Below are 27823 nucleotides of genomic sequence, written 5' to 3'. Positions count from 1 at the left end.
CAGACTCTCTAGATTGGCAACATAGAATTGTCAAAACAATGAGGAACTAGAAGCATCAGAGCCATCCTATAAGGGGTAAGAAGTTGAGGACTATACTTGGGAGCACTAGTGAAAGCTGTTTGAGAGGCAATTAAATCTTTATCATTCAATGTCACTGGACAACTGACTATCCACCAAGTTAGGTAGAAAGTTAAAGTGTGCTTTTTCTTTTTCTTTTCCTTTTTTTTTCCTGAGAAAGAGATGAAGGTGGTCTGGGTTTCTGAAATGGGAAACACAAAACAGAATAGGGAGTGTAGGCATCATACTAAAAACAAACTGAATAAATGACATTATGATGACTGTGAAATATTTCTCCCCCAACCTGAGTGCCTCTTAACTCTCTGACATTCTTAGCCAAGACATAATTGCTGTTATGTAAGAAACATGACTAGCTCAAATGAGAAAACTTAAACATACTATCATTGGTGGTGTACTAGGCACCTTTTCACCATTGTGACCAAAATACCTGGAAAGAATAACTTAGAGAAAGAAATGTTTGTTTTCTCTTGTGGTTTTAGTGGTCTCAATCTACTGTTGATTGGCTCCATTGCTCTATTCCTGAGTTGGGGCAAAACATCCTGATACAAGGTTGTGATGGAGAAAAGCTTCTCAATCTATAAAAGCCAGGAAGACAGAGAGAGAGAGAGAGAGAGAGAGAGAGAGAGAGAGAGAGAGAGAGAGGGAGAGGGAGGGAGGGAGGTGTTCCAAGGACAAAATATAAACCGTAAAGGCACACCCACAGTGACCTACTTCTTCCAGCCATGCTTCACATGCCTACAGTTACCACACAGTCCATTTAAATTATTCATCCACCAACTGGATTAATCCATTGATTAGGTTACAGCTCTCATAATCTAGTCAAGAGCCTTTGGAGGACACCTCATATCCAAGCCATAACAGGTAGTTCGCCAATAAATGCCCTCCTGGATCACCTTATATTGAATTTCCAATTATTCAAATCACAGATATTCTCAGAGCAGACAGTTTGGGATTATCCAAGGAAAGTTTACAGCAAGAAAGATACAAACAAAATTATCAAAGTGAAGACAAAAATTGGAAGAGATATGATACTAGAAGAAATAATAAAAATGAGTATAAGAAAATATTCAAATGACATAAATAAAGGGCACCTAGAGACTCAAAGTATAAAAGAAGATATAAAATTTTGCACCGTTTTGGACAATGAAGGCCATGAAATTGAAACCAAAAATTAGAGCAAAAATCAATGAAGGTGAGAGAAGAAATACAAGAGATTAAAAGATAAGATCATGAGGTCAGACAGCTAAACAACAAGAGACCCAGAAATAGGGGAGGAAATCCTCAATTAAATAATTCCAGAAATGTTCTCTCAACTGAAGGACATGAATTGCCAGAAAAGAATACAAGAATGTAGGACTCAGCAGTTCATGATAATGAATATTCACCAATAGAAATGTCAATTTAAAATTACAGAACAGAGTCAAGCAGAAGAGAAAGGGAAAAGAAATAAAGGGTTGTAATCAAAGAATAAGGATTATAAAAGGATTATAAATAAGGATTATAAATGGCCTCACACTTTCACAATAGCAACATAACAAACAAAAAAAGAGAGACAAATATCTTCATATTCTACAGAAAAATGATTCACTCTGTAGGATTATATACCCGATCAAACTATCAATTAAGATGATGGTACAACAAAGATATATTTAGATAAGGTCTTAAAAAATATAAATCCCTGCATTTTCTTTTTCAAGAAGCAGCTAGAGAATGTAATCACCAAAATGAAAAAGTAAAGCAATAAAAAGGAAGAAGTGTAAGACTCAAAATGTACTTACATGAAGATAGGAGAAGGTAATTTACCAGGCTGATGGAGAAGAGAAATCTTAGGATCAAATGTGCACACCAGCCATGGAAGACAAACAGTCCGGACTGAAGCAGTGTGATTTGAGGCACAGACATACTGAAAGCTCTTCTCTCTAAAATTCTTGCCATCTCTGTAGCATCTTTTTTTTAAAAAAATAATATTTTTAAAATGTAGTTGGACGCAATACCTTTATTTTATTTATGTATTTTTATATGTGCTGAGGATCGAACCCAGGGCCTTGCACGTTCTAAGCAAGCGCTCAACGCTGAGCCCCAGCCACAGCCCTCTGTACCATCTTTAATATGAAACAGACACATAGATGAACCTAGCCAAGATTCTTGAATATACTGTTTGTTTTTACAGTAAAGTTGATGACATTTTTCCTTTGTCTCCTTTAATATCCCCCTGAGAGCTGCTAACTGAGTCAGGTGAGGACACCCACTTCAGGCAAAAAAATTATGTTGTGTTCTCCCACCCTAAGAGCTCAAGGTGGACCTTTGTGTACTTAGAACCAAAAACTACTGAGCATTTATTTTCCTCTAACCATATCCATGAAAAGCATCTACCAGCTGAACTGAGCTGCTGTGTTGGTATGTGAGCTGACTGTGGCTAGTCTAGGTTCCATTCACAGGCTGATCCGCTGATTTTCCTTGGAGAGCCTTTCAAACACTCAGAACTACAAAGGGCAATTTTTTTTTTAAACCAGGGATTGAACTCAAAGATGCTTAACCACTGAGCCACATCCCCAGCCCTCTTTTATATTTTATTTAGAGACAGATTCTCACTGAGTTGCTGAGGGCCTCACTAAGTTGCTGAGGCTGGCTTTGAATTTTCGATTTTCCTGCATATACATATACATATACATACACACACATATTCAAAAACAAACACAAAATTATAATTAAAAATATAATTTTCAAAACATAATAACATTTTAAATCATTTGACCTAATAATTCTCTCACTACATATCTAGCCTAAGTAAATAAACAGATGTGGGGGAAACAATTGTACATACAAATACTCATTTTAAAATTTAAAATATTTTAAAAATAAAAATATTACTTTTACTAAAGGAAAAATAAATACAGCTTAAATATTCACTAACATAAGATAGTTAAATATTTCCACAAGAAACATGAATAAATGCTCAAGACATAATAATAAGTAAGAAAGATGGACACAAATAAATAAATACTCTTAATTTTATAATATGAATAATATTCAAAAGTTAATGGTGGTATATGTACTGTGAGATTTGAGGTGCTTTAAAAGTTATTATTTTTTATTTTTCAATTATTTCCAACAATAGTTTATGATATTTTATATTCTTAGATACATAAATATTATGTTAAATAATATTATATTGAAAAATATGTAAATACATACACATCATGTCTTCACAGTTATTTATTTCTTAAACAAATTAACAATAAAAAGCATTGAATTGGCAAAAGAATTGATGACTTAATCCAAATCATAGAGAACAAAAAAAAAAAGGAAACTTAACTTGATCCATACATTAGGACTCAAAAGTACAAAGTATATGAATAAGAGACTATGTCTGAACCTTCTCTTTTAACAAAGGCATTTTTCAAATATTAGTAGCCAATATTTTCAGAGTATTAAAATAGGAAGTTTTGTATGATTTTTCCATGGAATAAAAAGTATTAGTGTTTAATTATTCTTGTGGCAGATATTTGTCATTTTCTTCTCAAATGTCTACCCTCCTATAGTCCTTCTCTATAGAACAGGTCTAGAAGATTTGATGCTAGGTTTCCCAGACTTCCCTATCAGCTGGCTTCTGATTATATTCTGCTCTTGAAACTGTGGCACCCCTAAAGACATGTGCTTATATCCCTCTCAAAAGAATCTATTGTAAAGAACAAACTACAGTTGCCCCATCTTTTTGGATTCACCATCTGGTTCCACCAAGGTCACTCTTCTTCTGGGGTGATACCAGCCAATGACCAAGCATGACAGACATACTATAGCCTTCACACTATGGAACATATGGTTCCCCACTATAGGACTCCCAGAAATGACAGCCTTCACTAAGGGATTCCCAATAGGCCTGGACAAGTCTTTTTCGACTATGCTAAAATATGCAGGTCTTACTCCTAGATCACATGTCAGACACTCATTGTTGTCTGGAGATTCATTCCTTCCTGGAAGAGAAGCTTCCTCTCCCCTATTTCAAAGGTGTTTCTCCCAGTAAATTTCTTGCACATTGAATTCTGTCTTGAAATCTGCTTCTTTTCTTCTTTCTTTTGTTTTTTAAAAAAATTGATACATTATAATTACACAAAATAGTGGAGGAGATTCTCATTATATATTTTTATGAGCACATAATGTATTTGGGTCATTACTATCTACCTCTTCAACTCCTCTTCCCCATTCTCAACCCCTGACTCTTGTCCTCTACTGTATTGGTCTTAAAAGTCTGAAGAAGGCACTTACAAGATAGGAAGACTGAAGGGATGAAGAAGACCCAATATCTTTTCCTACTTCTGGCTTCCTAAGTGCTAAGTTCCTGGGGGCTTTAGCAGCATTAAAACCTAGTGGTATTGACAGCATTCATACTCCCAGGCTCTTGGAGTATCATGGAAGAACTGGTTCCTAGTTTCCTGCTCAAGGGCAGTGCAAGTCATTCCTAAAGCAGCAATGGGGCTTTAAGGAGCTCTGGACATACCCGATTATGAGCTTGAGCTTTTCTACTTCTAGGGACAGTAACACATACTTTCTGAAGTTACAAGTACCTGAGTAACAGTATCACTCTCCCTACTTCCACCTCTAGTGCATCTAACACTTTTGTCAATAATTCCCTATTAAGCCACCCTACATTTCTTGATAGGATATTGAATGATATACACCTTATCTTTTCATTCTTTTTAATCCCAAAGTCTCATTTTATTAGCTATTAAGAGAAATAAAGGGACTGAGGTTATGGCTCAGCGGTAGAGTGCTTGCCTAGCATTTGTGAGGCTCTGGGCTCGATCCTCAGCACCACATATAAATAAATAAAATACTTTTATTTTATTTATTTATATGTGGTCCACCTGCAACTAAAAATATAATTTTTTTAAAAAATAGAAATTAATACTAAATGTGAAAAAAATATTGTACACGGTTTTTATATAAGCAGCAATAAGCAAAAATGAAACTTAACAAAGAAGACTTTGTAAACAAATTTAGGGTGTAGTTATAGAATGCTTTTCCTATGCCTCAGTTAAAGTATATATTTATGGATACTTTTCAAATACATATATAAATACTTATCATTCACTGCTAAGTATACTGCTAAGTGGGAAAAACTTGAATATGTGTCTATCATATGAAATATGAAGCTCTAGAAATATAGTCCAGAGGGGGTTTTTATATGTGAGCAAAAATACATGTACCTACAAATTATGTCCACAGAAATAACAGTCAACAACTGGAAAGTTCCAAATTTCCATCAACAGTAAAAAAAAAAAAAAAGATATATTTCACTATATTCATATAACAGAATCCTATTATAGCATAGATCAATCTCAAGAGAAAATGGTGAGAGTAAGAAGCAAACTACATTAAAAAATGTATTAGTAGGATTCCATTTTTACATAATTAAGACAACAAAATGAAATTCTATTGTTTAGTCATGAAAGGAGTTCCTCTAAGGAAGAAGAGTTACATCAGTGAGAGATAAGGCATTTTTTAAGAACTGAAAATATTCTATTTCTTATTGCGGTTGACAATTGCACACTTATTTGTCTTACAGGTATTTTTTAGAGCACTTATATATTTTTTGCATTACCATGCATTATTTATGCATTATTATTATTATGTAGTATTTTATGCACTATTATGTAAGCATGATATATCTTAACATAAAAAGTAATTTAAAAATCAGGGTACAGAAGCCACTTCAGGAAATGTTACTCTATCTGCATGGTTTAAAGCAGAATCACTAAGGGAAACATTATCTCTTACAACTAGTCTGTGTCAATAAATGCATGCATAATAAGTAAATGAATGAATAATATGCTCTCAAATATGTAAAATGTGTTTATGAACCAGATAAAAATATATCTAAGTATAATTTAATAATCTCTTGTGGAAGAATTATGGGTTACTTGATTTTTAACTTCTTGGTATGTTTGTTTCTGAAGTTTCTCAAAGAAACCTTACTTTGAAAATTCAATAAGATACATAACAAAATGCATTTCTGAGAGTTGAGAATAGAGTTATTTTATGTACTGGCCATTTTTCTTCCTCTTGGGACATTAAGCTGTTTTTCATCAATAAGATTCTTAAAACACTATGAATTATAAATCCATGTTCTAAAACATTAGTGTACATCATAATCTGCTGCAAACTAGCCCAATAGAACCTAGTAATATCTTAGCTAAGTTGGACTAAACAATTTCAACTTTGACCAGAATTCAAAGGATCTTTCCCACCACCTCTCCAGACTGAGCACCACCACCGGTTTCACTCTCCGCTCTCCAGCTAAGACACTCTTCTTTCAGCTCCAGAGCCCTCTTTCCCTACATCCCAGCACCTCTGCACAGGCTGCAGCTCCTGCCTAATACCTTGCCCTACTCTCTGTCTACTTAACTCCCACTCCCCTTTTAGATCTGAGCTCAAATTCTCCTCCTTAGAAAAGATTTCCCTGAACCCCTTCCACCCATTTTACATCCTGAAATTGTATTTTTATAACACATTAATCATTCTTAATTAAATATGTGTTGGTGTGATTATCTAATTAATGTTTTTCTTCCTAAATATACTATAAACTCCATTAGGCATGGATCATGTCTATTTTGCTTATACTTGTATCATCAGACATACAATATATATTTTGTCTCCTGGATGGCTGAATGATTAAATAAACTACTAAATGAACCAAGAAACAAGTAAAGAGGCACCCCTCCCCAATTCTAATGGATATCATTTAACCCAGACAGAGAACTAAAAGTCAAATTTATTAAAAAAATAGGTTTAAAGAAAATATTCAATTAAAGGTTGTAACTAAGGTTAATAACAAAACAATATTCTATTATTTAGTCATGAGAGGGGTATTACAATGAGGATGACATAAAATTAACCTTATCTAATCAAATCAACTATTGGGGGATTCTCCTTCTGTATAACTCTCACCTATGTGTATCTTTCACACAAAATATAGATCCTTTTCCAACACAAACACCTAGCTATGACTCATTCACTTTAGATTTCGTTTGGATGTGGTGGATAGGGAACAAAAAGACAAGAAAACATATTAGCCATCTAAGATTAATGGCTATATTTTTCTGTTTGGAACTTGGAGTCCTAAACTAAAATGTTTCCTCTCTGATCCCCAATATCTGAAGCTACACCTAATGTAATTGCTTCCAAGGGGGAAATACTGCTTATGTTTTCTGACTGGCTGTCACAGTGTTCTGAGTTAATTCCCCCTGAAATGCCCAGCTCAATATAATTGTTAAGAATTCAGGGCAGAATCTTTCTGTGGCAGTGTAAGAAGTAAACTTATTTGTCTTTGTGTGAGGGACTATTAGTTCCCAAAGCACAGAAGATTTTATTAAGAAGATGACAACAATATCTGATTTTCAGATATCTGTTGTTGTTTTTTTTTCAAATCCAAAAGCTCTGGATTTCTAGTGTTTCTATATCATGTTCAGAAAAGGGGGATGACACATTCTCCATGTGGTTGCTCTTGAGAGCAGGACATTGTTGCGCTGGTATTTTGGTAGAGCTATTTATTCAGTTCTTTCATCTTCTATACTTACCTGTCCTGTAATGACCTATCCTCCACTCTCTTCCTCTGTGCACACAATCCTGGTTGCTATTTCTCATTGTCTCTAGGCATGTTGAAAGCATTCATACTTATTGCTGTTCTACTTGGAACATCCTTCCCCTTGATATTCCCATGGCTGAAAACTTCACGAATCTTGCCCAAAGGCCTTATTTAAAAGTATAATCCCTCCTGGACACTTTCTAGACCTCTTTCTTCCTTTATATATTTTCCCGAGCATTTATACCATAAAACACAGCCTTTTATTTCTTTTTCTTTTTATTATCTATTTCCCACTTCTCAGATAAAAGCCCCATGAAGACAAAGATTTTTGTCTCTTTTATGTACTGCTATATTCTCAGTCCTGACTGTAGGTACTCAAAAATTATTGAGTAAACAAACAACTTTTCCATTAGAAATATCCAGTCTGAAATATTCCTGAAAATATATCCAAACTGGATATATATCCTCTTGTGGAAGAATTATGGGTTACTCAGTTTCTCATCTTGGTATGTTTGTTTCTTTCCAAAGAAAGATCAATAAAATCTATGGGTCTAGGAGGACTTATCCCCAGAAAGGGATGCTTTTACCAAGGGACACAGAGAAAGTCTCACTAGACAAAAAGTTTCTGTTGCTGGGGGACCAGTCTAGGCTTCTCATACCCAAGGACCAGCAAGAAAACAAAGGAGTTAAATATTGTTAAGAATATAGCTCAGTTGGCAGAGTGTTTGTATCACATGCACAAATCCCTGGGTTCAATTCCCAGCACCACACACACACACACACACGCACAAATGATAGAACAAATGACACTGGAAATCAGGAAGAATAGGGTGGCTGCCATGTTCTGAGACAGGAATGAATATATTAGGTACATGGATGATTCACTGAGGCATTTGTGGCACTCCAAAGGCCAGTTACCTCCATCAGTGTGCAAGTACAACTATCCTGGCATTAAGAGTGTGGTGCCCCGGGGTTCAGAATCCCCAGTCCAACATCAGGCAATCTCCTGAATAAATAAAGCGCTAACTGAAGGAAAGGGAGATGTAGAATGGCGAGAGTGGTGGGCATCTGAGTTTCAGTAATGGCTTTGGCAGCAACTGAATCAGCAGAGGTCCCCATGACACCTCAAGTAAGTTTTCTTTGAAATCATGGCCAACCAAAATCTTGGATAACCTTTTCTTGGAGAGAATGGACTTACATGAGAAGCAGGTAGATCTGAGAAGTCTGAGGAGTGGGCTGCAATGGAATTAGCACTTGGTGGGTTGTCAAGATCTTTTAGCCACCATGCACCTTTCCTCCACTTGCTATGAATTAGCTGACTACAGTTCACAGGCATCCCTCTACTAAAGAGAACCACTTCCCTAGGAAGACTACTCCCTACTAGGGAGAACACACTAACAGCCAAAGGCCAATGGCACAAGAGCAAAACATATGTCCATCTAGTCTCAAGGAGAGATTATCTCTGCAAATGTTTCAAAGCTTTACCATACAACCAGACTACGAGGTTCACCAGCAAAGACTCTCTTTGATTTGTACTTGGTTTTCATCCCTGCTCTATCCTGCTTTCCTTGTCTCCTCCTGAGAGTACTTGTTTAGTAAATCACATAAGAATTCCTGACTTGGCTCTGCTTTCAGGGAACCCTACCCTAAGATATATGATATGCAAATCATCTCTAGAAGAATGTATCCTGATCAAAGGCCTAAAAAAATTCTCAGAAACATGATTCCAACAGACATTAGCTGACAAAATTTAAAAAATAACCCACAAAACTCTATAATAAATAATATAGAAGGAAAGTCACTGGAAAAAAAACACAAAAATTTTATAAAATGTGATCTTTAGGGGAAAATATATATTATAGATATAGGTGTAAAGAAGAAACTGAAAACATGAGAGTAAAATTATCAAATGCAAACAAATTAGCAAGACAAAAACTTTTAGTAGCATACAATAAATGAAACAAACTCATTATGTGGATTAAAGAGCAGATTAGAACCAAGGGAATACAGGATTAGTATGGCATAAAGATGATAAGAATAAGTATTCCAAACACTGCACAGAGACACTGGAAAAGTGATGAGATACAACAGTGTGAGAGGCGAACCACACCTAACACACACCAAGCACAGGTCTAGCTGTGGAGAGGCAGCGGCAAGAGATACAGTCTAAAACTTTAAAGTTCATGAGAAATACTAATCCGGAGACTCAGGACGTCAACCAAATCCCAAATAGTATAAATAGAAAGAAATTCACTACTCAATAAATATCACAATTGTGTGGTATAAGACTGCCTAGATTTGAATCCTGTCTGTGTTGTTTACCAACTAGGCAACTTGTGATGATACTTTAACATCTCCTTATCAGTGTCTGCTCTGTAAAAGTGGTTATAAAGCTGGGCATGGTGTTGCACACCTGTAATCTGAGCAGCTTGGGAGGCTGAGGCAGGATGATCGTGAGTTCAAAGTCAGCCTCAGCAAAAGCAAGGCACTAAGCAACTCGATAAGACACTTTCTCTCACTCACAGAGGTGTATGATCAAAAGCCGATTCCTTATTCACTACCTCACAGTAAATAGTAGGTGAATCCGCCTGCTCTGCCCTCTGTCCCTTGTAAAAGTCCATCTAATGTCCAAGGTAAACAATGACTCCTCTTTAGGTGAGTGACAGAGAATAGCTGATGTGTCCATGTATATAAAAGAAAGAAAGATATTTTCTGCCCCTTCTGAAAACAGAAAAATTTTTATCATTTAGAATGTAAATTCATCTTTCCAAGGGCCAGATATTTCAGGTGTCTTCAAGGTCTTGACTTCATATCTAGGGAGATAGCGCCCCAACCATTCTGTCCTCTAAGAGCTTAATAAGCAGAACTTATGCAACTATAACCATTTAGGTCTTTGGGGAGATGAGTTTTATTATTTATTGATCCATGAAATTAACTACATAAATAACTTTAGATCTAATACTCATAGTATATAAAATCTCAGAGGGCCAGGGCTTTTTATAGGACCACTGAAAAAATCCAAGTTTTAAATCACCAAAACAAGTGCTTGACCTATGGTAAGCATGATTTAAAGGGTTTGTTATACAAGTAAAAAAACAAATAGATTAATGAAACAATAAAGAGCAGAAAGTAAAGAAATGAAAAAATATATAAATGTAAGGATCAGAAAAGACAAAATCTGGTCCTTTGAAAACTAATAAAATTGACCAATCTAGGGACACTAATCCAAAAACCAAAGATATACTACACAAGCAAGCAATACTCAGACTGAAAGAGGAAATATAACGACAGGGATTGAAAAGATGAAAAGAAAATACCTCAAACAACTTTATTAGGACTATCACATTGGAAAAACATTTGGCATTGTCTGGTGAAATTGAAGATATGTTTGCACTGTGACCCAGCAATTTTGCTCCTGAGAATGTTACCTCAAGAAAACCTTGCACAAGTACACCAAAGGAAAAGGCCATGAATGCTCATGGAATCATTGCTCAGATTTGCAATAAAATTGAACATCAAATGTTAACATGCAAGAAAATAAATACTGAATCTGTGGAGGCTTCATATAATAAAATGTGGATCAACTGTAAAAAAAACTAATATACTATCACTACAATGCTACATATCAACTGTAACAAATATAACAAACATTGTTGGACAAAATAATAAATTGAAGAAAATGACTTATAGTATTATACTATTTATATAAATTTAAAAACAACCAGAAGTAGGCAAAATGCCATTTGGAGAAGCATATCCATATTTTATAGTGAAATTATTAATAGAAGCCAAGGAATTATAATTGCAACATCTAGAATGATGGTTATCCTGAGTAAGGAGGAGCTGTAGGAATGAAGCCAGAGCAGAGACAGCCAGTTTCAAAAGTATCAGATGCAACATTTCTCAATTAGCAAGTGAGAGCATTAGTAATGTTCACTTTATGAACCTGTGCTATGACTACCATATATATATATTTCATTACCCTTACTATTTTATGTGTAAAATAGTTCAATACAATTAGAGCATTTTATATGAAAAATGTAAAGGTGGAAAAGAAAGGAACGAGATAGGAAGGGAAGGAGGGAGAAAGAGCAAGGGAGAAATCTTTTGTAAAATCTTCACCCAAAACATCAATGGCAAGGTGGAAATGAAACAGCAAAACAACCCCAAACTCTACCTTATAAAAATGTCTTGGATTTGGTAATTTAACCAAGTTTCCTGACCTAATGTGTAAGTTCTTGTATTAAAGTATGTTCTTGGCAAATAATAGGAAAGGATCTTAGTTTTGGAGTTAGCATAGAACATAAAACAACTTAAAAATTCTTAAAAGTAGAGTAACAACAGTATTAAATATATACTTTGGGCAACTTTATGAATGATTCTCATCTTTATGAATGAGACCTCACCATTTGGCTTTCTAGATGAGAAAGATCTTTTTCAGGAAGATTTTCTGGGCCAGGCACAATTCCTATGAATCCCTCCTACTTCTTTCAGTTAAACAGGTTAGGAATGGGCACTGGGGTGACCATGACCATCAAGGACAATAGGGATAGTGTCTTCTCTTGTTAAGCTCAAGTCGGGGCTGGGCCCCAACAGTGTGCAACTCTTTGAAAAGGTATTTAACACTACTTTGTCCCTAAATTGGTTCACTGTAGCAAATGTGGGACCACGGGGAATGTTCTTCTTGGCATCTTGTAGGGATTCTGACCGTGGAAATGTACAAGGAAGCATTCCTCTGGTGAGAAAACTCCTGGAGGGTAGCAGGCACCCTATTTTCCCACCCTTAGAATGCCCCGTAATCTCTCTTAGGATCTAATAATATATGTGTTATGTCTAGCTGATATGGCAATGCCCTGAGATGCCTCTTTGTTAGAGCCTCATCAAGTCTCAACCTTGATTGGAGGCACATAGCTCCTAGGAATAGAAGAACTTGTCTATTAGATAACTACAATGTTTCACCAAGCTCTGGTACTCCTGGAGCTGCTCACCTAACAGTAATTTCGGATAATGGACTTTCTTGAGAACTGGACAAAGCTCCTAACATTGCATATTGTAACTGTGAAATGTAACTGCAGAATAAGCAATCTTATTGATACTCTAAGCAATAATGTGTTTATGGTACTAATGACCTAATATATCCTATTGGTATAAATAAACGTGGCTTCTTGGACAAAGAGCCATTCTGCCACCTTCCCTACCTCTGTACTTCATCTCTCTGTCTCTTCTTTATTATTATTCTTCACGTCATCTTTTTAATTTTACATAGATAATAGCTGTTAAAGATTTTTTTTTTTATTTTGAGACAGAGTCTCACAAAGTTGCTTAGAGTCTCACTAAGTTGCTGAGGCTATCCTTGAACTTACAATCCTCCTCTCTCAGTCTCCTGAATCACTAAGCTTGTCAAGCATTTAATGTTTGATTAATAGTATGCTATATTTAAAATATTATGTAAATTAAGATACACACATGGTGGGTCAAAACCAGAATTATATGAAGGAATTCTTCATAAAATTCTATTTCAAAAGATATCTCTTTTGGCTTTAAATACAAGAGGAAGAGATTTGTTTTATAGGCATCACTCCCTCATATTACAACTCTCCTCTCCTTGGTGTTAATGTTCCATATAATGCTAATTAATGCACATGTGTAACTAATTTAAGTGTTATAGGGTTCAAAGCAGTCTTAATTCCCCCTTTTCCCATAAGTAGAATAAGAAAGTAAGTTGATGGTCTCTAGACTTTATAGTGGACTTAGAACTGAATTATAAAACTATATTTCATAGAAAAATCTAAATTGACTTTTCAGGTTATGAATACTTGATTATAGTAGGTATAGTTCAGAAATAGCCCCATTTTAACTCATCTGGAAAAAGCAGTTATTCATTATTCTGAGCCTGATGGCCAGGAAAGAGGACAGGAAGGGCATAATTTTGAGCTGTCAAGCTTAGCACATGTATATAGAACAAATATCCCCACTCTATTCTATGGCAGAATTGAGCCTGCTGCAGATGGGGCTAGGGGAGGTGTCCAGATGGTGGTGGAAGAAACACTCTGGTCACAAAAAGTGTAGAAAGGAATTTTATATGTATTATTAAAATACATATCATTAAAGATGCCTTCTTTGTGAGGATGACAGCAATCTGAAACTCATCTTTATTACTCACCAATTCAACATTTTTAACATTTCTATCTTAAAAGGGAAGGAAAGATAGAGGTAAGATTTTATACTCTTTCAACAGCATTTATAGAAATGGCAGTAATCCTGGAAATACCATGTTTCCTCTACCAAAGTCATCTTAAGGATAACTCTCTGCATTTTTACTTAAAGAAAATTGTCAGAGAGGACCCACACCTAATAAAATGTAACAGACCAGTGAAGGCAAAACAAGACAGTCTGTGTTAAGGGGAGTCCACTTCAGCACTGAGCTGAGAAAGGAAACAGAAGAGCTTACCTTTATGATGGTTTGCACTGGATACAACTTTCCCCCACAAGGTTACAATGAATATTATTATTAGCAGTTTTCCTTTTGTTGCTTTCTGTAAGTATCTCTTACTCATCCTGCAAATTAAAAAAAATAAAGATCTTCAGTAAATCATTGCATTTCTATTATAATTCTACTGCATTTAAACCTCCCGTGACACCTTTATACACATAACTCCTGAAAATTGTATTTCTTGCACTTGAAATCATTTGCTCTCTACAACATGAAGAGGGCACATGAGACTCTTTCAAAGCACCTTGATATGAAGCAAGAGTTAAGCAAAGTCCTACCTGAGTTAGACTATACCAACTTAATAACTGCCTAAATCAATTCAGAAATATTACCAATTTTCTCCATATAAACATAGATTTGACTTATTAACAAAATGTAGGACATAGTCATTTGAATAATCTTTAAGTAAATGATTTATTGTTTTACTTTTTTTTCCTAAAGAATCTTTCTTTGACACCAAGTCACATGGTTAGGGTAAACAATTTAGATAAAACTGCTCAAATGAATTCCTGCACAGAATAAAGTCACTTCAAATCTATTTTTTTGTAATAGGCTTCTAAAAATCATCTAGTAACAGAGCTTTCTTAACTGCAAACTAACCTGCTCAACTAAAGTGGCAGTTCTGTTCCTGGAGACACAAAGTTGCTAGAATCTACCTCTCTGAAACAGGAGAAAAATGAAAAGGCTGAACAAAAAAAAAATGCCTAATTAATGTTATTAATGTTTTCAAATCGAGCCCATAAAACTCAGGAAAGCAAAAAAAATATGATAGTTATCAATAATAAAAGTTCACCTACTCTCACCTGCACATTATATATTATTTCTTTTGTCTTTTAGGAAAATAAACTGGGACATAGGTATGTCCATTCCCATTTTATAGCTGATGCAATTTGGAAATTTTCCTGAGGTTGCATTTAATGATAGAGTAAAAATTCAAACTCAGAACTATATAATTTTAGTATCCTTACATAAGCCACTACATTTCTAGGAAAAAGCAAAACTAACAATGAAATAGATTCGATGTACATTTATTTATGGGAGGAGATAAAATATATGTGTATCACCCAGTGCCTTTCAGCCTCAGATCCCACAAAGAACTCCATTTTGGCTTGACCTACATCTACCCTGTTTCTAATGCAATTGCCTGGGGTCACTTCCTTACCTAACTGCATTTCTTTTCCTCCTGAATTCCTTAAGTTACCCTTTCCTCACACCTTTACCTCCAAAAAAACATTCTCTGTCTTCAAAAATATGACCCAGCGGTAGCAATGTTGGGTATACGATCTCAGAGAAGTCTTTTACATGGATAATGCATGAAAAAATAAATATCTTACATATGTTAATAGAGATATATGCTTTCATTTACTAACAAGGGAAAGTTGTATACATTAATTTATATGGCGGCAAGGAAGCAGTATTATAGGATTAAAAACAGGAATTCCTGAGTTGGACTGTCTGAATTTGAATGTAGGTTCTATCAGTTTCTAATTATGTGATCATTACACTATTAGATTTCCTTCTTTCCTCTCTTATTCCCCTCTTTCTCTCTTTCTTTCATCTCCTGCTTTAGTTTCTAATGCAAGACTTTTTATTCTCCTGCTTAAGTTTCTTCTATAATATGAGGTAATGTATGTGTAATATCTGGCCCACTGACTGCATATGCTGAGGGTTCACTGTTTATAAAATTAGAAAATATTCAGTATTTGGTTCTATTTGGTCCTTCAGTCTTTGAAAAACCTGTCTCCTTCATGACATGATCAAAGGGAGTTTCCGTAACACCTGTGGCTGCAAACTTTCCATGGATCTTAATCTTGTAACATGTTAAAAAAAAAAAAAAAAAGTACAAGGGGCCAGATATTTAAGCTTTAAAATTAATTTACATGAACGCTTTCCTTTAATCCTCATATCAACATAATGAGATAGGTATTATTATTATTATCATTATTGAGAAGCCAGAATTAAAACAACAGGTAGTCAGGGTAGATAGATAAATCAGGCCAAATTGAAGAAAACAGAACAAATCGGTTTGAGTCCAAAGATTGGAAACTGTGATGATGCAAGATTGAAATGTTAATGTTCCCAAAGCAGGGCTTCTACTGCCCATCCTAAAGAATTGTTAAGGAAGCGACTCCTGAGCAGATTGGAATTACTAATTAATTCACCCAGGACCCCCTTCCTACCCAGATCACTCCTCCCTCCAGCTCACCTGTTTCCCACTTTTTGGCCATCCCACTGAGCATCTCCTGGGCCTTGTCATGTATGAAAGAAGGAGAGAGATGAGGGGAAGAGAGTAGGAGAACAAAGGAAGCCTGGGACATATTTTTTTTAAAAAAAGGCAGAATGCTTTTTTGGGATACCAGAATACCAGCAATGGTCCCTTTTGCCCTTCCAGGAGAAGTCTATGTTCCACTTCTTAAATAAACACTGCCTTATTTGCTTGCCTCGGTGTGCTTTTCTGATGTTATACTTTAACACGTGAGGAAGCAGGACTCATCATTGGTAACCAGCAGTATCAATTTTATTGGCAATGGGTTTGAATCAAGTTTCCCCCTATGTGACTTTGAACAAATTATTTAATAATTTATAATATTTTCATTGTCAGCAAAATAAGAATAATACCTATTTTACAATACTGTTGGTATGAAGACCAAATTTTAAAAAGTCCATGTTAAGTTTAACACTAGGCTTAGCAGATAACAAATGTTCAATAAATGTTACCTGTTACTATGATGCCTGCTTAATTCTATCAGCATATCCTATTCTCCTTCTGTAAGACAGCAGTTCCACAGACTATTAACACTGTCTTAGTGAAAAACAAAGGGAGAAATGTATTTGTAAAATTCTGGGTTCAACAAACTTAAGTAGAATTTTAAGATGCATATTGTTAAACGTGCCTTCTCAGAAACATTTTCCAGAAAACTTTTCCCCAAGTAACGAACACAGGACACTAGTGTCCTCAGGGAGCCTCTTAGAGAAATATTGAGTTTTAATAACAATATGGCTTAGTACTCACTCGCTCTCTCATTAACAAAATGCCCATTTCAAACCTTCCATTCTATTGCCTTTGTTTCCTGTCAGCACTTTATTAGTTTTAAAATTCTCCTCTTTTTTCCATATTTTCCAACTACCTGCCTCTCTTTCTGTATCCAATCCTGAAATCTTTCTGTACATGTATCATGTATCAGAATGAATAGCAAAACCCATCTGACAGGAAGAGCTGCTTAGCATAATTCTTGATAATAGCTTTCCCTTAGCAAATAGCCTCTGCTCTGAGGTCAATGACTCATCATTTTTTCCATACCATTGTGTACCCACCAAATGAGATGACAGAACTGACAGTTGGTCAGACTGATAACTAGACATATGGAAATGGAAACACCCACAAAGTCATCAGGCTGTCAAAGTAAAGAAAGAAAGGAGAATGCAGGCCAACATTTGGAAGGCTGTAAGAACACTACCTTCTCCTTCTCTTACCTTCGCATCCTTATTCCAGTCAATCACCATGGATGGCCACTACCATCTCCTGAATGTCATTACATGCATACACTTACACCAACGCCCACGGCAATACTGCAATTCAGACAACTGACATTTCTCCCTGGCCACAGTATCCTACCCACACCCCCTGCCACACATATCACCTTCCTATAGACTTAAATCCATATGTCATTCTCTATGCTGCAGTCATATTAGGAACTGTGATCACGAAAAACACCATTGCTTAAAACCTCCCCATAATTTTCCTCTATAGGTGTGGGGGGGGAACCCATAGTCCTTAGCAGGGTATAAAAATCTTGTCTCAGGGTTTTGCTCTGTTTTGTTGTTTCTTTGTTTTGTTTTGTTTTGTTTTGTTTTGATATTGACGATTGAATCCAGGAGTACTTCACCACTGAACCACATCCCCAGCCCTTATTTTTTATTTTGAGATGGGGTCTCACTAACTTGCAAGTTAGGTCCTCACTAACTTGCTGAGGCTGGCCTCAGACTTGCAATCCTCCTGCATCTGTCTCTTGAGCAGCTGGCATTACATGCGTGGACCACCTTCTTTGTGCCTCTAATCTTTTGATAGTTCTAATCTTATTTTATGACAATATCCCCATCTTTGTATCCACACATATTCATTATCTATCTTTCAACTCTAAGAAATTTCCTCAGTGGCTTCCAGATAAATCTCACCTTAGATCACCTGACATATCTCAGCCACTCACCCCATCCCAGTCTTTAAAATGGCTAACTTCTAGTCATTGGTCATGGTGCAGATGGGAATTCCTTACATAGGATTTGTTCAAGACCATTGTTGTGTGTCCTTTTTTTTAATTTCTTAATTTGTTCTAATTAGTTATATGCGACAGTAGAATGCATTTTAAAACATTATACACAAATGGAGCATAACTTCTCCTTTCTCTGGCTGTACATGGTGCAGACATTATTACCCTATATACAGGTATGATTACATTTAATGTATATAGGGTAATAATGCCCATCTCATTCCACCATCCTTTTCATCTCCCCACTCCCTCTCCTCCCCTCACTCCCCTCTGCACAATTCAAAGTTCCTTTATTCTTCCCTAGCCATTCCCCATTGTGAATCAGCATCCACGTATCAGAGAAAACATTTGGCCTTTGTTTTTTTGTGTTTGGCTTATTCACTTAGCATGATATTTGCCACCTCCATCTATTTACCTACAAATGCCATAATTTCATTCTTCTTTAAGACTGAGTAATATTCCATTGTGTATATGTACCACATTTTCTTTATGCATTCATCTGTTAAAGGGCATCTAGGTTGGTTCCATAGTTTAGCTATTGTGAATTGAGGTTCTATAAACATTGATGTATCCTTCTTTATATACAAGACCCACTTGCCACACTGTATAGTCTATTTCCTTGTCTTCATTTAACATTCTCACATATGATCCCTGAAAACAGGGACTGTTCCCTATCCATTTGTGAATATACACAGCCTGATTCAAGGTACAGCCCAATACAAAAGCTGGAAAATGAAAACTTCTTGAAGGTTGGTGTTGCCTTACAGCCAAATACCTCATTTCCTCACCACAGGAACAAGAAGCAAGAACATGTGGTATCTTTAGGATCAAAGTAGGAAACAACAAACAGGAAGAAAGTGAGGAAAAGAAGTGGAAGGAGACAGGTCCAACTGAAAAAGGAGGAATTCAATTTTGAAAGGTTTTCTCTGATTTTTAAGTTAACATCAAGTTTGAAGAAAGTGAAATGTAATGGGGTGATTGAGGATTTTTGGTAGAGGCAATTGCAAAGTGGGATGGGGGTCGGGGAGCTGAGTGATACCTTTCTTCCTGACCTTGTACAAGAGCGCAGAGGGAGGGCATCCCTTCTCATCCTATTTGCTAACCACCAGTCTCACTTTAAAAGTTTCTCCCATCACTTGGAATGGTCACATTCGTCTGCAAAAACAGCAAAATTTAAGTGCAACTTCAAAAACTGAGTGAAAAGAAACTGAAAACTGAAGGCTAAATACAGATGATGAAACCTTGAAATTGCTCCTCGGGCAGCAGCATCTTGCAAGCAACATAAGGGAAAAGGGACAATTGAGAAATGGTAACCTTGAGAGTGCAGGATGCGGAAGCAAAAATCTGTCAAAGTGGAGGACAATTCAGTCTCCCAGACTTTCTCCCCTTCCCCCCTTATGCTACATGTTTCAGTGATCCTCACTGAGATTTCAGACTTCTGGATGATTTAAAACCCTCCTACTCTCTCCCATCTGAAAAACACATTTAATTAAAAAAAGAAAAAAACAAGAATTTAAAAACTGTTATGTTCCGAGAAAGATCATTTCCCCATAGAAACACAGAGTTTAACTGGTCTATGGAAGAGAGTGTAGAAAGAAAAGGGGGAGAGAGCCTGATGTCTGAAGGGAATAAAAATTAGCAGCCTGGACTCCACACACCTGTTCTCCCCTTGAACTTAAGACATTTAGGGAGGAGGGGGGAGGTGTCATGCCAGGCAATATATTAAAGCCTGTCTATAGAACATTTCTCTACATTCAACTAATATTCAGACAAACCCAGTCTTAACTAATTACAACGGCATGAGCTTTAATAAACAAATTCAGTACAGAAGTCAATCCTTAAGGTAGAATCCTACAATTGATAAAGCAAGGGCTCAGAATGATCTTTATGAAATGTAAATCCGATCATGTATTACCCCCTCCCTAACAAACACCCCTTGCTGAAAACCTCCAAATTTAATTCCTCACTGAAATGAGAAGAAAACCTAAATTTCCTACTGAAAAAGAAGAGCCCATCATCTCGCCCTTCAACCTCTCTGACTTCCCTTCATGTCCCTGTTCCCCACAATCTCTACCCTTCAGCCACACTGGCCTTCCTTCTGTCATTCTAGTCCTTGCTCTCAATGTTTGCTGTGTCTGCAGGCTCTCCCTCCAGTCTTTGCATAGTGATCTGCTTGTCATGACACCTCCAGACACCACCTCCTGACTGTCCTGCTAGCCAGCGAGCAGGGAGACTGCCTGCATGCCGTGTCTTTCTCTCCTCAAATCCTGCCGTATCTTCTCTGTCATCATGATCTGAAGTTAACTTACTTATTTCTTTAAATATTTTTATATGTTTTTATAAACAAATCTTCTTCCCATTAAAATGTAATTTCCATGAGGGCAGAAACCCTATTAGGCATTGCTCAAGATAGAACATCATCTGGATCCCAGATCTCAAGGTATATTCAATGAAGGAACTGATATATTGATTTTATCATCAGAATAAAGGAGATGAAATTTTTTAATGGAAAAGTTTCACTATATCTTTTAATGTAAAAAATCAAATTTTCACTATATTCAGCAACTACAAATAGCAATGATAAGAACAGTGTACAGGTTGGTGGAATAATGGAAGATGAAGTCGGAGATGAGGAAACTGAAATAGATGAGATGACTTGTCACAGAAAAAAATGCAAAGAAGGAAAGTAAAGGTGGTGGCTAGAGAGATTTGAACATGTGACAGCAGAGAGCCAGAATAAAGGAAGAAGCTAAAGATATCAAAGTGATGGTGGATTGTGAAGGCTGGCTTTCAAATGAGGTCAAATAATTCATAAGATTTTGTAAACCTAAAGCATTATATGAGTATAAATTTATAATTGTTATTATTACTTTTACTTTTGTTTTTAAAGAGAGAGAGAGAGGGGGGAGAGAGAGAGAGAGAGAGAGAGAGAGAGAGAGAGAGAGAGGAGAGAGAATTTTTTAGTTTTCGGCAAATACAACATCTTTATTTGTATGTGGTGCTGAGGATCGAATGCATGCCAGGCAAGCATGCTACCACTTGAGCCACATCCCCATCCCAATTACTTTTACTTTTTATAGAAAGAGAATATATCCTCCAAACTGAAATCATTTTTTGTTCTACCTAATAGGTTACTATAATAATCCTAATAAATCTGACATCTAGATCAATGTTTCCCTATGCTGCTGTATCCAATTTTAACCTGATTTGCATTTTGTGAAAATACTATAGTTATATCTAATATATCAAAATTACTTACTAAAATAGTAATTATTTTTGAGGTAGACAATAATATCAGTATTGAGAGGGACAGAAAGTTAGAGATAATATTAAATTGACAAAGATAGTAAAGCACAAGGGACTCACAGAAGCATGTTGCTGTAAGAAATATATAGCAACAAATTTAATAAATAATCATGTAACTCTACTAATAACACTGTGCTGTGCTATAAATATATACATTTACATATATGTATATATACACATATATATATTCCATAAGTTGCATGTGACCTTAATTATTTTTACTATCACTATTCATTTTTTCATTATGCATCATATATTCAGTAACATCACATTATAGTATTTTCAATCATACTACAAAGCACATTATCAGAACCTCCCTGTTAAAGAACTAGAATATAGACTTCTTGTTTTATAAATTATCATCAAAAGCTTATAGAATTGCATTTTCTTACACCAGTAATATTATTAACCTAAGTAGGTCACATTTTCTTCAGTAACTTCGAAACATATTTTGGAAGTAAGTTTCTCAACCCTTTCTGAATTGACACAGACGATTTAAAATGTTCGTTATATTTTCTATGTCAACATCTTGAGATGAACCCACCTTTTGGATTCTGCTTAGTAGTCAGCCTTAAAGATTTAGCCAAGAAAGCTTGACTGGTTTCTAAAGACTGCCTGGCAGAAAATATAAACTTCATAAAAAAAAATCACAGTTACCTGCTTTCTTCACCCAAATTTTACACTTTCATTTATTTCCCCACAGCACTACAATTTTGGTAGGCACAAATCCCAGGAACACAAATGATTTATGCCTAGCAGCATGAAGCCAAAGCGCTGGATTTGCGCAATGCTTTTGCCACCCACAAGTTGAAATGATATGGAATAAAAATGTATTATCATTTAAATGATTTCTCTAGAAACATACAATATTCTAAGGCTCCAGCTCTAATACCCAAAACAGACAAAACCACTATAAGGCAAAAAGAAAGCAATCATTTAAGATTTATCAACGCGCTAGAAAGATACCTGAAATGATCAAGGCTTAAGCTACATCCCCGTGCACCTGATATTACAAAAGAATCACTTTTCTATCTATAAAATGGGAATGTCAACTATTTTCTCAAACAAAAATTTCATTATAATAAACAAAAAATCATATAACATCTTAACTTAAAAGAAAGACACATACGGAGGTACTATTATTTCTTCAGAGGCCCTTCTCTCAGAGATGGACTTGAATGTCAGAAATACCTACTGTCATTTGATCCTGGGTTCCAATACATAGTTTAAGGAAACTGACAGATTTACTTAACAATTTTGACTCTGAATGCCCACATATGGAATGCATGAATACTATTACATATTAGTAGGATTTCTGTGAAGAATAAATACAATGTACTATAAAGCATCTAACACAAAGCTAGACATAGAATAGGCTCTCAAGAAACTGTAGGCATTTCCTATAATATTAATAACATTTTCTGGAACATAATCTAGCTAGGACTGAGGAGGGAAATAAAGGTCTTTGAGCCATATATTCAAAAAGCACATGTTAATCGCAGGTAAGAACTTAAGCTAACTTTTAGAAACTTATCCTAAATCTGCAGAATTAAAAGACAGAATATGAATCCATTGCTAAAAATAGAAGCAGGACTAATAAAGAGTATCCTTGAATAGATCTGCAAAATGAATGTTTATACTGGCATATTAGAGAATAGACATCAATTCGATAGATGGACCATATCTCAGGATTCTTAAGTATGGGATAAATACTCCTCAAAGTGGAGATATATACAGCATAGCATAACAGAAATTATTAATATTATAGTTTTGGAGCTTAAAATGCACTGGCTCATTCAACATCCAATAAACCTTCATGTTAACTCTTTGAATGAATCTCTGCATGTATTAGGATCCCCAGATTACATATCAGCAACTGAAAGAACAATTTAAACACAAGTAATAAGTGATGGAGGCAAATCCTAAGTCTGCACACTAACTTGGTTCTCTTCTTGATTGAACTATTATTGTCCATATGTCCTGTAATGGGGCCTAATAGTACATGATGCATTTTAGACAGTTATGTGCTAATAAAAAGATTAAAATTAAGTGCTAATTCTAGTTATTTAGAAAATTATCAAAAGAAAATCACCTAATTGCCATGATACTGAATAAACTAAGTGCCAACGTATCCTTTTACTGTGTATGATAGGGCTATAAAATGATCAAGTTCTAAATGGTGCACCATTTATCATTTATATAAACTGCATGGTCTGGTGAACTGTGAGTTAATATTTTCAGAGCTAAGTGACTTACTTCTACTAGATACCAGTCTATTGAGATTAGACCTAATGGAATTGCTACATGAGAAGTAGCAGCCTTAGGTAGGGTTGCCAAATAAAATACAGTATGCCAACTTAAAATGGAATTTATCTGAAATTCACATTTAACTAAGCGTCCTATAATTTCATTGCCAAATATGTCAACCCTGCTTTATTTAAGCAAAAAATTCACATCGACTTCTATGTGAAAGCATGCTTATCTAAACAAAACCAAGTTTGGAATTTCATAGAGGGCAAAAGAGACTAAAATAATGAAATCTTTATTTGTTTTTTGATTGACTGTTTTCTGCATTCAAGTCCAAGAGGAGATGGCAAAAAAACTACTTTTTACACTTGGCTACAGTTCTACTGGCCCATTGAGAAGATTCTGAATTGTTTATTCCAGTTTGGAAATGTAACAAATGTAGTTTAATATGGCAATAAGACATGACGGTTTGTGACTTGGCTACATACTAGCTGTTAGAGATGTGCTATTTAATTTCACAAAAGCTTCAGCTTATCTTCTATAATATCTGGATCATACTTCCTGCCTCACTGAGCTGGTGGGATAGTAAATGAGTTAATTTGTGTAAAGTACTCAGCACAAATCCTGATGCATAGTAAGAAATCCATAAATGCAAGTTGTGGTACATTCATTTAAAATTCTGGGACTGACTTCTTTTTATTGGCTCTTTTTAGTAATATATGACAGTAGGATCCATTTTGCCATAATGATAAAAGCATGGAATAGACCTCATTCTAATTCAGTCCTCATTACCTCTCATTTTCTTCCCCTCCCCCACACCCCCTGCTCCCTGATATTTAGTGATCTTTCTTCAAATTACTTATAGTTTTTTTTTGATAATTTTTTGAGGATGTACACAATGATGAGATTCACTATGCAATATCCATAGATGTACATAGGAAGGTTACGTCAGATATATTCTATTGCCCTTTCCTTGCCCCCACCCTGCCCTGCCCTTCATTCCCCTTTGTCAACACCATTAAACTTGGATTAACTTCTTTATTCATAAGGAATAACTAATTGATTAATTTTCAGAGCTGTCTTAATAAGCACCACAAAGAAGACAATATTAAATATATTTCTTCATTCTTACAAGACCAGTTGAGGTATTTTCTTCCTCTCCCAGACAGTGTAGATAGTTCAAGGGCAATGAATCCATCAGATTTAAATTCCATATCACTTTTAATTTATCAAAATTAACTTTAAACGACATAATTTCTCTGAATATCTGTTTTGTATTCAATGCCTCATGTGTAATATTTGTTTATTGACTTAAATATACGTGTGTACACACACACACACACACACACACACACACACACACATACTTTTGTTTCCTGGGCCCAAATATGTTCTTTCTAAGGAAACAATAACTAACAAAAGGCAATGTGGTAATATAACTAAAAAAATGAGATTCCAATATATATATTCACTATAAAAAGTGTATAATATTAAACAATAACCCGTGAGCAAATTTTAGTCTAATAGAGCTAAAATTTAAAATGTATTAGAGTTATTTATTGAAAGTAAACTTAGCTTATAATATTTAATATAAAATCTATCTTACCGCCAAAATCTTGACAATATTTTAAAAGAGGGCTATAACATTGAAAATAGACAAAACTTCATTTTATATTTGATCTCTCCTATAAGTACTTCAGGTAAAAGATCTAATAATCAGAAAAATTTGGATTTTCTCTCTCCCACCCCCATATTATAATGATGCTATGTAATAAGATGGCCACAGATTTCAGTGCTTTTTGGATGTGACAACCCACAAAACATCCACCCCAAATGACAGAGATGATTGCATTTTATATCCATTGTGTAGTGACAGCATCACTAAATACAGTAAGAAAATCCCTTCCAATTATATATAGCTTTTTATAGATGACCATTTCATCATAAGCTTATTGTTTAATTTGGAATAATTATGTATGGTAAAAGCAGAGATCGCCCTGCATACATCTAAATTCCATAAAGTTCAAAACAAAATATTTTATTTATTTTTCTAATAAAACTATTATAGTTATTACAGCAAAAAATATGCTAATAAAATCAGTTCTAAATATTCTCTATTCTATTACATGGGGACTATTGTGTGCTTTTATTCCTTCTGTTTTGGTGTACCTTTTCTCTTTGGAAATGAAATCAGGGAAGAAATCCACCCCACCCCACTGCTTCATGCTGTTGAAGAAGTAAAAGTTATGAATGAAAATCATGGAAAAAACTAAACCTCAAGAGTTCTTTGTTAGGATAAGATTTGCAGTCCTACAAAAACATTTATTCTCACTTTAGCTATAGTTGTCACCATGAAGGATTCTTTTTTTTTTTTCTGTGCATTCAGCCATCCAGTATGGCTACTATGCCATCAAACACTAGCTAGTTAACAGCACATGACCAAGAGAGGAAAAACACCTTTATCAGGAAACCACTTCAACATAGAAGCTCCCTTCCACACAGAACCTTCTCAGATATAAATGAACTGAAGAGCTTAGGTTGTACACCTGAAGCCATCCCCTTATACAACTATCCCAAAAGACCACATTATCACATTTCAACTTCACCATCCAAAATAATGGAAGCGAATAAATTTAAGAAGATAGAAGTAGTTTCTCTGTGTTAAAAGGCATGACATTCTGTCTTCAAAAGAAACCAATAGAAATGGGTCCAAGAAGAGCCTACTTAATCAAGTTCATCAGAGTTCACACTTTGCTTTAAGGGTAATAGTTGAAGCAAAATTTTTGGATGACTGTTTGTACTAGCATTAAAACAAGCCGAACAATGTCTCCATGATACATCATGGAAGAGAGGAAGGCTTGCTGGCACCTGCACTTTTATAACTATATTTTATACATACTCCTTGTTATATGTTCAATGTTTATATAGAACTTCATATATCTTAATGAGCTGTCTTTTTTAAATACCTTTATTTTATTTATTTATTTTTATGTGATGCTGAGGATCAAACCCAGTGCCTCGCATGTGCTAGGCGAGCGCATCACTGCTGAGCCACAACCCCAGCCCTTAATGAGCTGTCTTTAAGGGATAAAGAAGAGTAGAACATTTTCAGATACTAATATAGCAAAGTATTATACTCATATCTCAGTTAATAGCTTAAGCAACTAAGAACTCAACTTATTAAGAATCAAGGCAGCAACTGCCTTGTGCTACAACCCTCCATCCACAGGAAGCCTCTAATATATTGCTTTCTGGCTTGTTCCTTTTGCAAAAAAATAAATAAATAAATAAAAATTGGCTCCCCTTTAAATCTCACTTTTTTATTCTTTCCAATATCTAGGACTTCACTTTGTGAATAAATCAATCACAGAACCCACACTAACTGTATTTTCTCTTTGTTAGCAGCTGCACATTTCTAAAATCTTCTTCATGGATAGATTTGTTTCCCTCAGTTGTGGAGCAGTTATGTCCCAGTAGTCTGCAGTCACCCTGCAGAACGGGAGCCAAGTGGTTAAATGTGTGATCATGAGAAATCGTCCCAATGGTAAGTTTATTACATTGTGAAATTATGTCCCAAGGTGGTGGTGGAAGCCTATTACCTGAGTCTATTTTAGAAAAATGCTCCAAAGAACACCCTGAAGAGGGCCTAGTCCTACATTAGCAGGGTAGGTAGAACTGATCCAAATCACAGCTATTGTTATTTTATATTTGCAAAAAACCTCTGACCTTGTTGTCTCTTAATATTTGTTTTTTGGAATGAAAATTCAAGACACATCAAGTAAAATATTCTACAAAATAACCATGGCAGATACCACTGCAATTCAACAAAAATTTAACCAGTATTCC

At 35.4% G+C, this 27823-nt stretch overlaps 1 protein-coding gene across 3 annotated transcripts in view; it reads right to left on the bottom strand.

Moving 5' to 3' along the window:
* The window catches only part of Tafa2 (TAFA chemokine like family member 2), a 422581-nt gene that overhangs the window by 121870 nt on the left and 272888 nt on the right, over positions 1-27823 (bottom strand). For all 3 annotated transcript variants that reach the window (XM_048805995.1, XM_048805989.1, XM_015483069.2), the window contains one exon: positions 14115-14221. In XM_048805995.1, coding sequence (XP_048661952.1) covers positions 14115-14220 — 106 coding nt within the window. In that variant the 5' untranslated portion in view covers position 14221. The remainder of the gene's footprint in view (positions 1-14114; positions 14222-27823) is intronic.

The sequence above is a fragment of the Marmota marmota genome, unplaced genomic scaffold (genome assembly GCF_001458135.2).
Source record: "Marmota marmota marmota unplaced genomic scaffold, marMar, whole genome shotgun sequence".
Taxonomy (NCBI): domain Eukaryota; kingdom Metazoa; phylum Chordata; class Mammalia; order Rodentia; family Sciuridae; genus Marmota; species Marmota marmota.
Note: the sequence above shows the minus strand (reverse complement) of the source record. Positions and strands in the feature narration are given on the sequence as shown.